The sequence below is a fragment of the Fulmarus glacialis genome, unplaced genomic scaffold (genome assembly GCF_000690835.1).
Source record: "Fulmarus glacialis isolate BGI_N327 unplaced genomic scaffold, ASM69083v1 scaffold11700, whole genome shotgun sequence".
Classification (NCBI taxonomy): Eukaryota; Metazoa; Chordata; class Aves; order Procellariiformes; family Procellariidae; genus Fulmarus; species Fulmarus glacialis.
In genome coordinates this window covers 25072-41220 of record NW_009189602.1, presented here as the reverse complement: position 1 = coordinate 41220, position 16149 = coordinate 25072, and the positions used below count along the sequence as shown (strand labels likewise).

General features: G+C 42.3%; 1 protein-coding gene across 1 annotated transcript; it reads right to left on the bottom strand.

Moving 5' to 3' along the window:
• Window positions 1-3694: 3694 nt before the first annotated feature.
• RAB31 (RAB31, member RAS oncogene family) lies at window positions 3695-15083 on the bottom strand (the record flags this gene model as incomplete). The annotated part of the gene is made up of 6 exons (XM_009582736.1): window positions 15051-15083; window positions 14673-14752; window positions 11976-12057; window positions 6735-6903; window positions 4870-4977; window positions 3695-3789 (listed from the first exon to the last, which is right to left on the bottom strand). Coding segments are annotated over exons 1-6 (567 nt in total), but the record flags the coding sequence as incomplete, so codon positions are not given.
• Window positions 15084-16149: the final 1066 nt, after the last annotated feature.

The window sequence follows — 16149 nt, the reverse complement described above, 5'->3', positions numbered from 1 at the left end:
CACTGGCCCTAGAATTGAGCCCTGAGGAAACAGCTGGTGACCGGTCGCCAGTCAGATGCAGCCCCATTCACTACAACCCTTTGAGCCCTGCCCTCCAGCCAGTTCTTCACCCAGTGCACCATGAATCTGCTCATCCCACAGTTGGACAACTTGTCCAGATGCTGTGAGGGACAGTATCAAAACTGGACAGTATCAAAAGCCTTACTAAAACCCAGAAAAACTACATGCACTGCCTTCCCTTCATCCACCGGGTGGGTGACCTTATCACAGAAAGATATGAAATCAGTTAAACGCGACTTTCCTGTTCGGAACCCATGTTGACTGTGCCTGATGATTGCATTATTCTTCAAATGGCTTTCAATAGTATCCAGTATAATCTTCTCTGTAATTTTTCCAGGAACTGAGGTTAGACTAACAGGTCTGTAGTTCCCCGGGTCTTCCCTCACACCTTTTTTGTAAACTGGAATAACACTGGATAGCTTCCAGCCAGCAGGGACCCCCACAGACTCCCAAGACCTTTAGTAGATGACCAAGAGGGGTCCTGCCATAACATCCGCTAGCTCCTTCAGAACTCTGGGATGACTCCCATCAGGCCCCATGGACTCGTGAACATTCAGCTGATACAGCTGGTCCCTTACAATTTCAGTGTCCACAAATGGAAAGTCACTGTTCCCACACTCGTGGTCCTCTGACTCAGGGGACCGGGCAGCCCAAGGTCTGTCAGTATTATTAAAGACTGAGACAAAAACGCATTGAATGCCTCTGCTTTTTCTTCATCCCTATTAGCCAGATGACCATCTTCAACAAGTATCGGTCCAATGTTTCCTTTGGACCTCCTCTTGCTATTAATGTACTTTAAAAAGCCCTTCTTCTTATCTGAAACAATACTGGCCAGTTTCAACTCTAATTGAGCTTTGGCCTTTCGTGTCTTCTCCCTGCATAAACAAACCACAGCTCTGTACTTTTCCTGTGAAGCCTGACCTCGCTTCCAGAGATCATACAGTTCCTTTTAACTCTTGAGCTTCACGAGGAGTTCCCTGTTCAGCCAAGCTGGTCTTCTGCCCTGCTTGCCTGACGTACAACACAGTGGAATTGCCTGCTCCTGTGCTTCTAAAAGGTGGTTCTTAAAGACTGACCAGCACTCGTGGACTTCTAAGTCCTCAAAAGCAGATTGCCAGGGTACTCTGCTAAATAGCTCCCTGAATAGGTTAAAGTTTGCTCTCCTGAAGTCCAGGGTAGCAACTCTGCTGTCCTTTTTTCTGATTACATTCAACCACGATCACTGTGGCCAAGGCAGCCACCTACCATCACATCCCCCAGGAGTTCTTCTCTATTCACAAATAGCAAGTCTAGGAGGGCATCTTTCCTAGTTGGCTCACTGAATACCTGTGGCAAGAAGTTACCTCCTACAAACTTCAGGAATTTCAAAGACCTGCTTGTCAACATGTGTGTTGCGTTAAAGTAGCCTGAAAATCAGGGACCTTAATTGTGAAGGGTTAATCTGACCTTTCATGGGTTATGCACACTCCTCCCAGTCTGTAAACTCCTGGAAAAAACCAAATACCCTACACACATGCTGACTTGCTTTTAATCTAGGTTACATGGCATTCATGAATTAACAAAGAGCTCTCAGATAACAGTAATCACACTTCACAGGAGCCAAGCAGTTAAACTCACATGCTTCAAATTCCTTCAATACTGGCCAGAAAGCACATTGAGAACCTGTACATCTTGGGAATTTTTCTCCCTTTTCTTTTGACCAGGTGACAAGAATGCTTTCCATAATAGCTGTTTCACTGAAGAATATTGCCAGTGTTAGGGCCAGAAAGTAAAAATAAAAACAACAATAATTAAAACAAACAAAGAAAAGAAAAGCAGACCTCTTTCACTGGATCCTGGAAAAGTAGAACCAGATGCAAACTGGAACCAGGATGCAAATTACCATTTTTTGGGTAAGATTAATTTTTAGCTGAATTCCCAAACCAGCTTGTTGTGCATTAGATAAGCCCCAGGCTCAGCCGAAAGGAAGGGGTAGGAAACCATGGCTGAGAAAAAAGAGGAAGGACAGGACTACTAGAAGCCAGATTCACACCGGTTTAGACCACACTCAAATAGTTCTGCACTTGCAGAACTACTTTGTGCACATCTCTGCTGGTACAGCCTACTGCCACTGGCAGTTTTACTCGTTTTCCTATAATGGAAGCAATAATCATTTTAAATCAGTGCAGGTAATATGCAGAAACAAAGAAAACTTCTTTTGAAACATTTTTGGAGATTAATTAATCACTTCAACAGTGTGTTGCATTTCAGTAACAGAAACGCCAAGTGATGTCAAACTATGTTTGACCTGCTCCTTGTGTCAAGAAACATAAAAAGTCGCAACCAGAGGTGCAGCATGAAGGAGGAATGTAGTTCCTCTGATACTTAAGACAAAATAATCTACTTAAATATTCCAATTCCTCACAAGCTTGGAAAGAGGGAGGGCAAGACCACAGCAAGCTAGGCTGAGAAAGGCAACTGCCTTTGAAAGGCACTCAGGTTCAGTAGTTGTTGTTAACACTTAAGTATGACCTCCCTACTGTACTCTACTGAAAATCTATTTACTTGCTTAGCTGACAGGACAGTTATTACCTCTTTCATGATTCTATAGTAATATTTTAGTTATAAGGCATTTTAAGAGGAGAAAACATTTCCTCCATATTTGCGCATGTGGCTTCAGGATTTTTTTTTTTTTTTTTTTTTAATATCAAGTGATAGATTTAATTTGGCATGTAAGTTTATATTCCTATTTGGATAAACCTGATGCTCAAGATTTCATATTTTACATTGGACAAAGTGACCAAAATGGGAATGCACCTTAATGCAATTTCCTACGGTCTGTGAGAAAAAAAAAGTTCTTTGAAATTGTTTCATAACAACTGAAAGTACACTAGTAACAACTATTATCAGTTATCACAGTACAGAATATCAAATAAAACCAAAATTAAATCCCCTTTGTCATTCTTTTGTACGGTCTAATAAACAAACATGATGATACCCTGTGTCCTAGTCATAAGAAATCACTGTTGTCCACAAGAAAACAGGAGAAGACTCTTTGCAACACTGAACGAATCAAGAGGGGTTGAAAAATTGTAACTCTGAGTAAGTTTCATGATCTAATAATAGACTCTTAACTGACGTGTTTTACGAGCATGGATTTTCCAATATCACAAACATACTAGTAAAAATATTACGCAAATAATTATGTTTATTTAATGCTTTTTTTTTTCTTTTTTTCTTTTAAATCAGTGCCCAAAAGCAAAGTCCTCTTGAATCTTTTTCTGGCCTAATTACCTGGAAAAAGAGAGTCACGCAAAATTAATTAAAGGGATACAAAATACTAATGTGCACATTTTTCACCTGCCAAGGACCAAATGTGGGACAGATGCCCAAAACAAGCGACACACAAAAAATCAGCTCACAAAATTAAATCTCACGGGACTACCTTCTGTGTTATAAATTACAATGTCTATAACCTTGATTTTATAGCTCAGTATTTCTGTATCCAGTAATTCCCAAGACAATTAGGGGAAACAGGAGCAGTTCGAGATTTAGCATGAGAACAGCTCCGCTTCTCGAGCAGGGCCACCTAAAACGCTGGGGCAGCCACCCCCGGCTCTGCCACATGGACACCCAGGTCGCAACCCCAACTTGCCGGAGAGCCAGCCCCTCCGTAACCCGCAGCCGAGAGCGGCGCTTTGGCAGACGTCACCCCCACCCGCAGCCAGCAGCAGCTCACATCACCTGGGGCTAACAGGGAAACACAGACCCGAAACAGTCAGCTATCAGCTCCCACCATCACAAATAACCACACTCCTAACCTGTTTCAAAAACTGGTCAAGGTCCAGCCTAAAACCATTTGGGTTTTTTCCCCCCTGATACTTCTACGGGGATCTATTTCTATTATTTTGACGATTAATAAAACTCTGAATTCTTAATTACTAAATTACTTGTCATTTACTTGCATCTTGACTTACTAAAATTCAAGCATCAATGCTTGCCTTTAGCTGAAGTATGAATATAGCACAGTCTTGCTGTCTTAACTTTGCCAGTCTGCTAAACCAGGCTCTTCCAGTCTGAAGATAAGGTAATGGGGAGAAAGCAGGGTCTAATTGCCTTTCTCTGTGCCTGGTCCAGCTTCAGTTCATCTTTCCTGACTGCTGGTGACCAGGTTTGTATGCAGCACTCTAGACATAAAACAGCCTTTACTGCACTTCTCCTAACATGTAACACATTTTTCATGGCTGCATCATACACACATGATCATCCTTTAACCAGTAAATAAATTTACAGGTGGCTTTCCTCCTCTGTTTCCAAAAAAATCACCTACAACTTTACAGCATACGTTTTTGTTGGGAGTCAAAAGATACAGGGACTTGCTACTTATGCTACTGAATTTCATCCCCACCATTTCCCACCACATCTTTCTAGGCACTGGGAATACCTCCCATCTTTGTATAATGAGTAACCTATCATTAGCAGCTCACCTACTGTGGCAATTTAGAAGTCCTGTGCCTCTCATTCAATATCCACAAAAAGTTTGCCTATTTGCAAATACTGACCCACTTCATCACTCATTAGGCCTGTTCTGCTTTTGTAGGGGTTGTTAACAACTTGTTACTAAACCATGCAATGCAATAGTTAAGTTGCAGGGGTACATTTTCCAATTCAACAGCTACAGCCAGGCCGAAAGGGCCATTCAAAATATAAATAAGACACACACTTTACCAAAGACATGCCAAAACCCAAAATCAATGACTTGTCTAGCTTCATGCAGACTTTTGAGACTCTTTTCCTTAGAGCACGCCACACAGCGTGCTACACACCTACACGGTCGCGTAAGTACTGGTGCAATGCTAACTGGGTTCAGAGCACCTTCGTACTCGTGCTCCTCTACCAACACGTCCACTTCGCACTTCCAGTTCATCATCTCTGCCACTAAGGAAGAAGAAGTGAGGCCACATGCGCATTGTGAAATTTCCTCTGAAAGCAGGTCCCCTTTTTCTCTCAGGATTTTTCTCTCAGGTTCTCTCAGGATGTTTATGCAGCATTTCAGTCTCAGGTGGTGCAAATGCAAGTTCAGCATAACCAGAGCTGCTCTCGTTGATTCCAGGAGTATTTTGGGATTCTGCAACCCCTCATCTGGCCATCTCACTGAAGTCAACAGAAGCTTTGCCCTTGCAACAGGGCAGAAAAATGGAACCAACCAGCCATTAAGGAATTTACCACCTATTTAAAAGTTCCGTAGTATTTTGCTTTCTGTTTCCTGTGCATCTCATCATGGAGGGGTACGACCATCATTTGGTCGTAGGTAATGCTTTTCACATTTCCTCTGTACTAACAGTACAGAATGGGGAAGAAGAAAAACCCACAGAGTAGCCATATCGCAATACTTAGAAGAGAAAAACAAATTCAAGGGAACACAATGTAAATCACACCCGAGCTGTGGTAGTGAAAGTGTCTTAACCATGTCTCATGTAATGTTGGTTTAGAAAACAAAACAGAGGCCAAATAAATACAGAAACAAAAAACCAAAAAACTACCACTCCTGCCTATTTATACAGAGGCTGACAAATGCTGCTGAAGACAGTCTGGATTCATGCAATCTGCCAGGCACACCAGGGAACACTAATTCATGTCAGCAGCTCTTTGCACCATCCTGTAGTGCTACACCCCAGCGCTGGCTTACTGCCACGACAGGGTTGCCTCTTCCAAACTCCACAGCCAAGAGGAAAAAAACAAAACCAAAACCAACAACAGCCCCGCCCCAACTCCTCTATTGGGTTGCTTTTACCATCCTAGACTGTAAAGAACATCACTTGTTCTTGCTGTAAAAGGATTATAATTCTGCCTACAAGCATGGCTGGAAAAGGGTAAGGATGCACAGAGTAAGCACAATCAGACCAGTGCTCAGTGAGTGTTACGCACCTTCTCACATCAAGGGCTGAATTCAGCTAAGATTTTTCCACATAGTGCCTTTTCAAGCACCTGCAGGTGCATAGCAGCACAAGCTTTGCTTCCTGACAGCTGTAATCATTTGACTAGGTTTCATTCCCATTCTTGACAAGCTGCTTTCTGACTACATACGTTGCATCTGAGTGGCCAAGACCAAACCACTTGGCTCCTCTCAAGGTCAGAGATCCTCACCCTTTCTTTATCTGGGTGCCGTTAATGGTAAGGACAGCCACAGCTTCTAGTTCTCTGCTAGCAGCTTACGTGTGCGGGCAGTGAGACAGCTCTGCAACTTCCTTCCCCTTCCTATTACATACACTCACCTTTTAGTCTAGGACCTTCACGCACCTCGGTCCCCTTGCTCAGCAGTCCATTCCCAGCCCCTCTGCAGGTGATTTTGGGTGTCCTGTTTCTCCCGTCCTTGGCCCTTCCTGCCACAAACCCCTTCAGTCCTGTCCAAAACCTACCTGAAGAACATTGCTCCTTGGCCCCTGTTCCTCCAACCCGAACCACTGAGGTTCTCGTGGTGAAAAGCATGGTAGACCAGTGCCAGAAACACGTTACTACCAGCCCGTTTAGGAGACCTGCCTTAACTGCTTCTGTGGATCAGGTAAGCACCCACGGGAGAAGAGGCAGAGGTTCTGTGTCTGTGTTGCACGAGCTCATTGAAGCGGTCCATGCACCATGAACAGTACCTATTCCACGGCTTGGGAGCCTCTACTTGTCCAAGTCTGGGCATTTACATGCCCTGTTCCTGTCACCTTTGAGGCAGCAGCTGCCAACAAACAGAGAATCGGGGTGTGGAGAGAAGCAAAGGCAAAAACCAGAGGCATCAAACAGACTATCCTGACACATAAGCTCCTCGCACAAGAAGCGGCACAGGGAGGGATACAAAATTCCTGACATTCTCAGCTGGCAAAGAGCGAATGGAAAAATGTTATGCATGAAAGCCACTATCAGATACCATTTAGCACTTTATAACTTTGAGTAGTTTTCCCTATGTGATTGAAGGCTGAGATTCCAGTTCTCAGGATTTGCAAGCTGAATATATCAGGAAAGATCTATCTGACTCCGACCTACAGGTATTTTTTACTATTTAAATTGAAGAAGATATATACATAAGAATGAGCATTTTTTTCAAATATGTAAGAATTCTTAAAGTGAAGAGGGAAAAATTCCAACATTTTAGGATAATCTTTTGAAGATATTTTAAATAAGCAGAAAACAAACTTTTGCAACATCACAGAAATTACCTGTGCTCACCCCTTCCAAAGCTTACAGTCATTAAACAAAGGATGTAGAAGACACTACACCGAAACCGTGGCTCCACTGTCAAGCTACACACGCTACATGTTTGTCGAAGCTGAAGAAAAAACACATCCACATGCATCTCTTAAATGATTTACCATGCTTTACGCTCACTCTAAAAATAGTAATAACAATATACTCGCTTACTAGCTCTAATTCCGCTTGTGCTCTCACAAATGCACATCCTACCAAACCACCTGCTGACCTCTGCAGCACGCAAGCAGTAGCTCACTGCAGGGAGGTCCTTACACCACATACAAGGAACCACCTCCGCACCGACTGAGCTGTGGGCTACCATCACAGTCACCTATATAAAACTGGAGAGCAAAATTCAGGCCACGTCTTGACTGCAGAAGTAATTCAAGTCATTGATAGTTGGTGTTAACTCCTCTCAGGATAGCCTGGTTTCAGAGGAAGCATCCCTAAGCTCAAGTGATTAGGTTGCTCAGCTTAGGGGAAACATCCCAGTCAAGACCGCAGCAAGGACAAGTCCTCCTCTTAAGGAGCATTTTCACCCCCTACCTTGTGACACTGTCTCTGAATCACCAGGACAACTACTGTCACTCAGAAAAGAGGGGGCTATAAAGCACTGTAGATATCTCATCAGTCAGCTCCTGGTAATGGAGCAGTGGGGCGGGGCGGGGGGGGGAAAAAAGCCCACAACTCAGGGTAATTCCTATCAAGGTTTAAATTGGGCTCAAGTAATTGAGGCTCCTTCTATTAAACAAAATTAAAAATCCCAGAGTTCAACACAGTAAATTTAAAAAGGACAGAGATAAATTTTCTTGCCCTAGAAACACAGCCCTCAGGCTCCCTAACTATTTGCTACAATATTCCTCAGCTGGCAAAATGGAAAGCTGGCAGCCACCCAAGGTATTCAGACAAAGCATTGTAATTAGAAGCTACTTAGGGCACCATGAACCAAAATATATGCTAATAAAAACATCATTAACTAACTTGTCAAGAGACTCTTCTTAGGGGAGGGAATCTTTGCTAACAGTAACATAATTGTCGTGCATTTAAGTCCTGAAGTCCACGGCAACAATTTAAAGCTGATGAAGAAAACGTGAGATGGGGAAAAAAGTGACATTTGGAAAACAGTGGTGGGGAGGGAAAGTGACTCCGAGAAACAGAATAAAGTGAGCTTATCTGATAGCACACCAACACAAAGCAACCCGGTCTGCAGAGACCGGTACTTAGGCACTGGTACTGAGAAAAGTAGGGGGATTTTGTGAAGTGTGCTGCCAGTTTAAGCTTCTCCCTACCCAAAAAAGGGAAAAGAAAAAAGAAGATAAAAGGATTAAGCAGCTCTCTCCTTTTGTAATCAAGTACAATGTGAATTTTCCACAGCGAGAGCTGCTGGAGAGCCACGTACCCCTCTCCAGGGTCTCCTCTGGGAAGCATGCTGAGCATTCGCTCCCACCAAGGCTATGATAGAAACGCTTTTGATCTCCATTTTCTGGTGCATTATTGTCATTCTGCAGAAGTGATGTTTGCTCGTTATTTCCCACAGAATGGCAATTCTGGTTCTTCTCTACTCTGCCTACAGTTCCGAGTTTCCTGACATAAAAGAAATAAAATATTGTATCTATTATGCATACGAATCAAATGTTATCTGTTCTCCATGACCAACCTCTGACTGGCTGGCCAATATATTAAGGTTTAAGGTTCTTCAAAAAGCTTTTAAACCCAACAATGACCAGCACTTCCAAAGGCGTGCAACGTTACAAGTGGCTATCTGAAAGTTGATTTAATGCCTCGAGGGGGTGCTGAGTGCTGCCAGCTCGCCTCTCTGAGCACCCAGGAAATGGCTCCTTTTCAGAAGCAGCCACATGAATTTCCAGTTTCTCCCAGCTGACTGAAGGCAGACAGGAGGCACACTGGTTCTCTGAGAGCATTGCTTAAATAAGGACTTCCGACGAAGCTATTTAGGAGTGGTTTTTCTACACTCTCCAAGCTGGCAGTTTCCCAGTTTGTTGCCCAGAGAAACTCATGAAAAAGGAGGAGAAAACTTCTGAAAAAGGAGAAACTCATGAACAAGGAGCACAGAAGTGCTGCTGCTGTTGTTTCCGCCTGCCCGCTCTAACCACGGTTAAAATTTGAGCTTAATTTTCATGGTGTAATTAAGGCTTCAGTTAAATCTTACCCAGGGCTGTTCTGCTGCGAAGGCTCCGCATCAGCACGTAGACACAGCAACAGCTGGCACAGCTGGGGAAGCACAGAGCGCCCCGACTCCAGAACAAGCACATGCAAGTCCTATGCTTGGCCTTGCGTTTAGGAGAACGAAGCCAAACGAAGGCAATGTTGAAAGAGCAGGAAGTCCTAAACACTGCTATCAGCAGTACCGACAAGGGGCATTGACGAAACTTCCAGACTTTAGCAGTGGAACATAAAGCCTCAACAGAAATCGCAAAGAACAAGGGAAGGACAACAGCTCTCAAAGCAGAAACACCACTCGGAAGACATTTATTAGTACACTATGAAAAATAGCAATAGGCCCAGAGGTTGGGGTAGGCTGGAAGCTTTGGGTCATCACTGTTGTTCAGAGGATAACGAGAAAGAAATTAAAAGGGGGAGACATTTGTTCTTGAATAGCAAATCAGAAGGAGCAACACAAGACAAAGTAACCAAAATCCCAGGTACAAATTAAAATGAATAAGCTATTGAGAAGCGTCATGCGTTTAGCTGTAAAATGGGGCTGTTCTAGGACAGAGAACGACCTGGAACAGTATGGACCTCACCTTGGGAAACTTGCCTGCCTTGGTAGCTAGCAGTCAACACCCATCAACTTTGTTTACTGTATCACCCCAGTCTCCTAGAGTCCTAGTGAAGGATTGGGAATGTACTATGCAAACACGGAAGAAAAAGATGGTCCCTGGCCGAAAGAGGTTATAATTCATGATTACACATGAAAACCTGTAACATAACTTATCTGTAATAGATTCTGAATGATTTAACAAGATTTGTGGCGGTCACTGCTCATCACTGTTGGACACAAAAAAAAAGAAAAGCAGATGTTTGAAAAATGATGAGCGTAAAAAAAAAAAATTTGAGAGGAAACATAAGGGACTAGATGGGAAGGATGGATTTTGTGTCCAAGAGTCAGAGCTCAGTCACAGATTTCCTCCCTCAAATGAGGCATCATTTAGTTCAGTAAATATGACTTTATTAATACTCACCTACTTTAAAAAAAAGCTTTGAGAGTCTTAAGACTATGTGGGAAAATAGATTAATACTTATATCTAAATGTCAAGAACTGAGTTTTGTGTGCTGAAGAGCTAAAAGGGAAAAAAAAGGCAAGCAGAGCGGGGCAGCGGAGGGAAGAGAGAGAGAGAGAATAAGCAAGGAAACTCAAATCACGGGAAAGAAAACTGAACCTTTGCTACCTCTTGCAATAATTAGTCCGTTATGAGCTCCAGACCATGCAGAAATGGAACAAACAAGATTCAAGGTAGGGAATTATGCTATATTTCAAATACGTTTTTCAAGATCCGTTTTCCCATCATAAATAACATACTGAATTGCTAAGAGTCAACAGATTTCATCGGGGCCACTTTACATCATGCTGTGCATTGTAAATAAAAGGACAAGCATTTCCTGCACTTAACAGCAAAAATCTTCATTGCCCGCAATTCACATACAAGGTATGGAGAATACAGCGGGATACACAGGCGGTAATGTCAGTCCTGATACAAACATCTCATTTTACCCAAACCTAACATGAGCATAGCTACATTTTTCTATGAACAGGAACAGTGCAATTTCACAAGAAAATCTGAAGATATTTTAAAATGTGTGCATGGGTTTTTCCATTTCTTTCAAACTTCTCAAGATAAATGTGGGCATATATTAAGAGAATTTAGAGTTCTACAGCCTATTACTGCATACTACTGCCATTGAGGCTATTAAAAGAAACAAATGACCGACGAACCAGACTTACAAACAGTCAATATGAACTAATGCCCACAAACTCCGTTATGGCTTTTTTGAAAAGCCAAAGGAAAAGCTACTTAATTTGAGCAATTCACTTCACATACTTGAAAAATCAAGACGAAAACCCGAAGTGGTTCAGGTTGCCGGTCCTGATTTCCAAAATAGTAACAGCAAACACAACCCGTGCCCATATTCAATGTCCCAACTCAGGACAACCCTGGAGTCACCACCTAAGCTCAGACCACCTGCCAGCCTACGTGCTGGAAGTCAAGTGCTTGCCAACACCAACAAAAGCTGCCACATCCCATATTCAATGTCCCAACTCAGGACAACTCTGGAGTCACCACATAAGCTCAGACCACCTGCCAGCCCATGTGCTGGAAGTGCTTGCCAACGCCAACAAAAGCTGCCACACGTAAACCTGAAGAAACCAGAGGGCAGCTGGAGACCGCTTGGGCTCTGCCTGGGCTGTCTTGAGGAAAGTGGCTGACAATTCACACAGGGCTTTTTTTTTTTTTTTTTTTTAGGTAAGGGGTATGGTCAGCCTGCCTCTGCATTTTCCACACCTGTGAAATGGGAACCTATATACTTGGTGACTGCTGACCACCTGCTTCGCAGAGCCTTGCAAAGATTCAGTATGTTTATACCTACAAAGTCTTCTGAAGACGAAAGGTTTAGAAAAAGCACGCCAACACATTAAAAGAGACCAGGATAACAAAGACATACTGCAAAGTAATACTCACCCGTTCCTGACCAGCTGTGTCCCAGATCAGAAATTTATGAAGCTCATTCCCACAAGGCACAGTTTTAGTCATGAAGGATGCTCTGAAAAGAAGGAAGCAGCAGAAATTTGTAACATGACCGACACTCTGAATGTACAACCTATAGACCTTAGCCAGTTCTGCTGGGTTAGACTGCATACAGAGAAACTCCAAAATCTTGATAAAATGCCTACAGAAGTGAAAGTCTCCCTTTTCTCAGATAAAATATATGATACCTATATATGCATTTTAAAAGAGGGGAAAAGCCTCTGAGGTTCAGAGGGCATTTGTGCATAGGCCCAGGAACACAAATGCTCCTGCCGTTCACACATAGCTTCTGCTGCTAGCTAGCTCCATCTTCTCGGTGATACAGACCTGAGAAAAAGGCATCAGCCAGCATCGCACCAGGTAACAAATGTGCAACTTTTCAGTTAAACGTAAAAGACTGCATCACCAGGGAACAGAAAAGTCACCTGCTGGAATGCACAAATGGAAACAAGTTCCTCCCCCTTTCAACTCAGATGAAGGAATCTTCTTGTATTTATATCTTGTGGCTTCTTGTATTTTTTGTAGGAAATGCAATTTGTCTACATTTTCACAGCGTGATTTTTCTTCTTTTAGGAAAGAGGGTTACAAATTTATAGGCTTTTTCTAAATTACAGCATTTCAATTGAAAGCTGGCTAGGAGAGACTGCCAAACTCTGGAAGATTTCTTTTTTTCCCCATCCTATCTGGACACTGCTGAACAATTTCTGTTGTGGTAACTTTTTTCCTGGCTCATAAAGATGCATTTGATACAATGCGCTGTCATTACAAAAGCACCGAATGACATCAAATGACATATGACTGATCAAAACATTTCCTGAGAATGATATACCAGAGATCTCCTCTACAGCCATCTGCGAACTGCTTGAATTTGATAATGCTGCATTGCTTATAAAAATATTAAGTAAGGCAAAAAAAAGCAGCATTTTCTATGGTTATTTTCAGGGTGTGTGCTTTCAGTTGTCACTTTCCTTCTCAAAGCATTAAGCAACACTTTAGAGCTTCAAAAACAGGAACCTTAGAGCCGCAGCAGCTACTGTAGATTGCAAGAATTGTATATTGAAAACACCTGATTAATTTGGAAGAAAATAAAAAAAAAACCCTTATCTATACAGACAAGTAGTAACACCTGCGTGCAAGCTAGCCTTCACATTTTAACCCTCAAATAGAAAAATATTTTCCTTCTGTTATCATAATTATGAAAATTAAAGGGATTTTTTTTTCCATTTGAGCAGAAGACATTTACTTAGCAACAACAACTACTTGGAGAAAAAAGCTGCTGATGATTTAGAAGTAAAGAACCACTCAAGTTCCCATCAATCCCTTCACTGCAAACAAGTGTCCTTCAGTCAGTAATGTTATTCATTACATGCTTCCTTTCTCTCTGTCCATTTTTCTCTACTCATTACATTCAGGATGTCCTGGCATTTCAACTTGCAACTTCCAGCTCAGACTCCTCCATACATCGAAAGGCGGAGCTTTGGAAGATACCGTCTAACCCTCTGAACAACACACAACAATCCATACCAATCCTTCACAGATGATGTAAAACAGCTCTAACACACAAGCCAGATCAGCCCTTCCCACCCAAATTCCTCCTTTGTGAACATTACATATTAGCTTCCTTTCCCATACGAGATCAAGAATTTTCAAAATTTTCCAGATAACATTGGACTTGGCAGATTTGTCCCTAAGATGTTAAAAGAAAAAATTTAGAATCAAAATCAAATAAAGGACTAATAGGCTTCTGAAGCTTGGCAGTTTTTAAAGAAGAACAGGTGTGAATTAATTATACTTAGTTTAAACTGCATTGTCCCTATTTTGAGAAAGACAGGATAACGTAACATGTCCTAAACCTAGATGAAAGGATGTCTACATCTGGGAACAGACATTGTCCATGTTCCAGCCCAGCCTGGCAGGACACACAACGTAGGTACTTAAAGGGCTCCCCACGGTTCTCCTGCCATTACTCAGCCATGGGGTGTCCTGGTCATTGTGCAGATCATAGCTTCTTTGCTATGTTTTGGTTCTTCAAGCTCCAAGGATCAGATTTGATACCTCATTTACCAGTGGGAACTAAAGTGATTTTAACCCTAAGTCCTATGGCCAAAACACAATGCAAAGTGGAAAGCTCGTGACAAGACAAAAAGAAAAGGACACCAGCTGAGTAAGACATCTAAGAATCTCTTGGTGTAAGATGGGTGAAGAACAACAAAACAGAACAGCTGGAAGTCATGGCTATGCCCAACACAAGTCAATACAGCGTGGTTCTGGATAGCTCCAGGGAAGAGGCGATTTCAAGAGACACCGTTCACAGGAGGAGAATGGCAGAGCTCTGCCAGCCTCTCCATAACAGATTATGCTGCAATATAGTTAAATTGAGGCCCCCTCTGTATTCCCAGAACAGGGAGAGCAGAGCAGACCTGGTTTGGGGCAGCCCCAGACTCTCTAAACATGTAGCATGAGCTGAAAGCCATTAAAGGAGACTAAGGGGTTCAGTGAGATTGATAAACAGGAGAAAAAAATTATATACAGTATTCAGAGCCTTGAAAGTAAGGAAAAGAAAGGAGCACAGCAGAGGGCAGTGAGTTAAAAAATATATAGAAGAAAAAAGTTATTATGCGTGGTACTTACCCAATAGTGGGACTAATATTGTGATCAAAGTGGTCCTGGACAAATCGACAAACGATGCTAGATTTCCCAACCCCAGTATCCTGAAAATAAAGGAGAGCATGACAGTGAGTTCAGGTGACCCTAGATATCAATACTTCATCTGAAGAAATCGTCAAATATTAATTTGTGAAATTAAATCCTCTCTAGTGGCAAGTGAGGCAGGTTAAACATGTCAAAAGAAAAGCGAGCACATGGATTATCCTTTTCAAATGTCAGCATTGTGAAGGGAACTCCCTGGTCCCCTTCTGAACTCTTCCTTCTCTCCAAGCCTTGTATTTTTTTGGGTGGATTTCATATTCCTGTTTCAAGGACTGCAGTACTTCAAGCATAACTACTTACTTGTACAAGAAAATCCTGCGCTTTCAAACACATGGCGCATTACCCAGCAAAACCAGAGAAACAATTTCATCGAGACCTGTTGCAAGGGCAGCCCAAGCATGCTTCCAAAAGAGATTACTGACACCACTGACAGCACTAACAGTAGAACGAACCTTTCCATGGCAAGACAAACAAGCCTGCTTGGTGGAAACTTTGCAGAGGTTTCAGGTGGTTTTGAAAAGGCAGGAATCCAAAGAGTTGGATCCCCAGAGATGTGCAACTATCCCTGTGCAGGTTGTATTACTGGACTGCGGTGAAACGGCATTACTTGAAATGCAACACAACTTCCTCTCTACACTGCAATGTGGCAGGCTGCTTCCATTTGCAGGAACAGTCTTTTTTTTGCCCTACCCCACCCCTTTCCCAAATCAGTAAGGAAAAATAACAGCAGTACAGTATTAGAATAAAATTCAAAATAAACTCTGGGGCTGTGGGAGGAGAAAAGCTTGACATTACTCAGAAATACTATTTTAGGCATTTAAGGTATGAACAACTTCCCCAAAAGACGTGCATTTTTCAGTTTGTGTCTGCTATTCCATGAAGCCTTGGATCGTAGGTAGAAGAACATAAATTATACAGAGGATTATCAAGGAAGAGGAATAGCAATACCACCATGTCTCCGACAGAATTGCAAAGAGTCTCTTTAGAGACAAAAAGGATGCCAGGAAATCGATCCTGACCTTTCCGAGACATTAACAATGACAGCCCAGGGTCCAATCTAACTCATTAAAAAGTCAATGGGAAGTTTTCTATTAATTTCATTGGAAGCGATTGCAGAACTCCCAGATTGCACCTGGTAGTTTCTTTTGTATCCACATTTTAAGACACTTGACTAATTTACGTAAACTTCTCAAAATGTGCCAAGACAAGAGAATACAGTTTGTTGAGAGCACGACACTCATAACTACATATTAAAAAAAAAAAAGAAGCCTTTGCCTTTCCTGCAATATTTTATCTTCTTTTTGAATATGAAAGAAACAGAATGGTTGTAGTTAATATTTCCTTTCACCATGTTTAAAGGAAACTGTACCGCCACTGCAAACAAAGTTTTTATAAACAG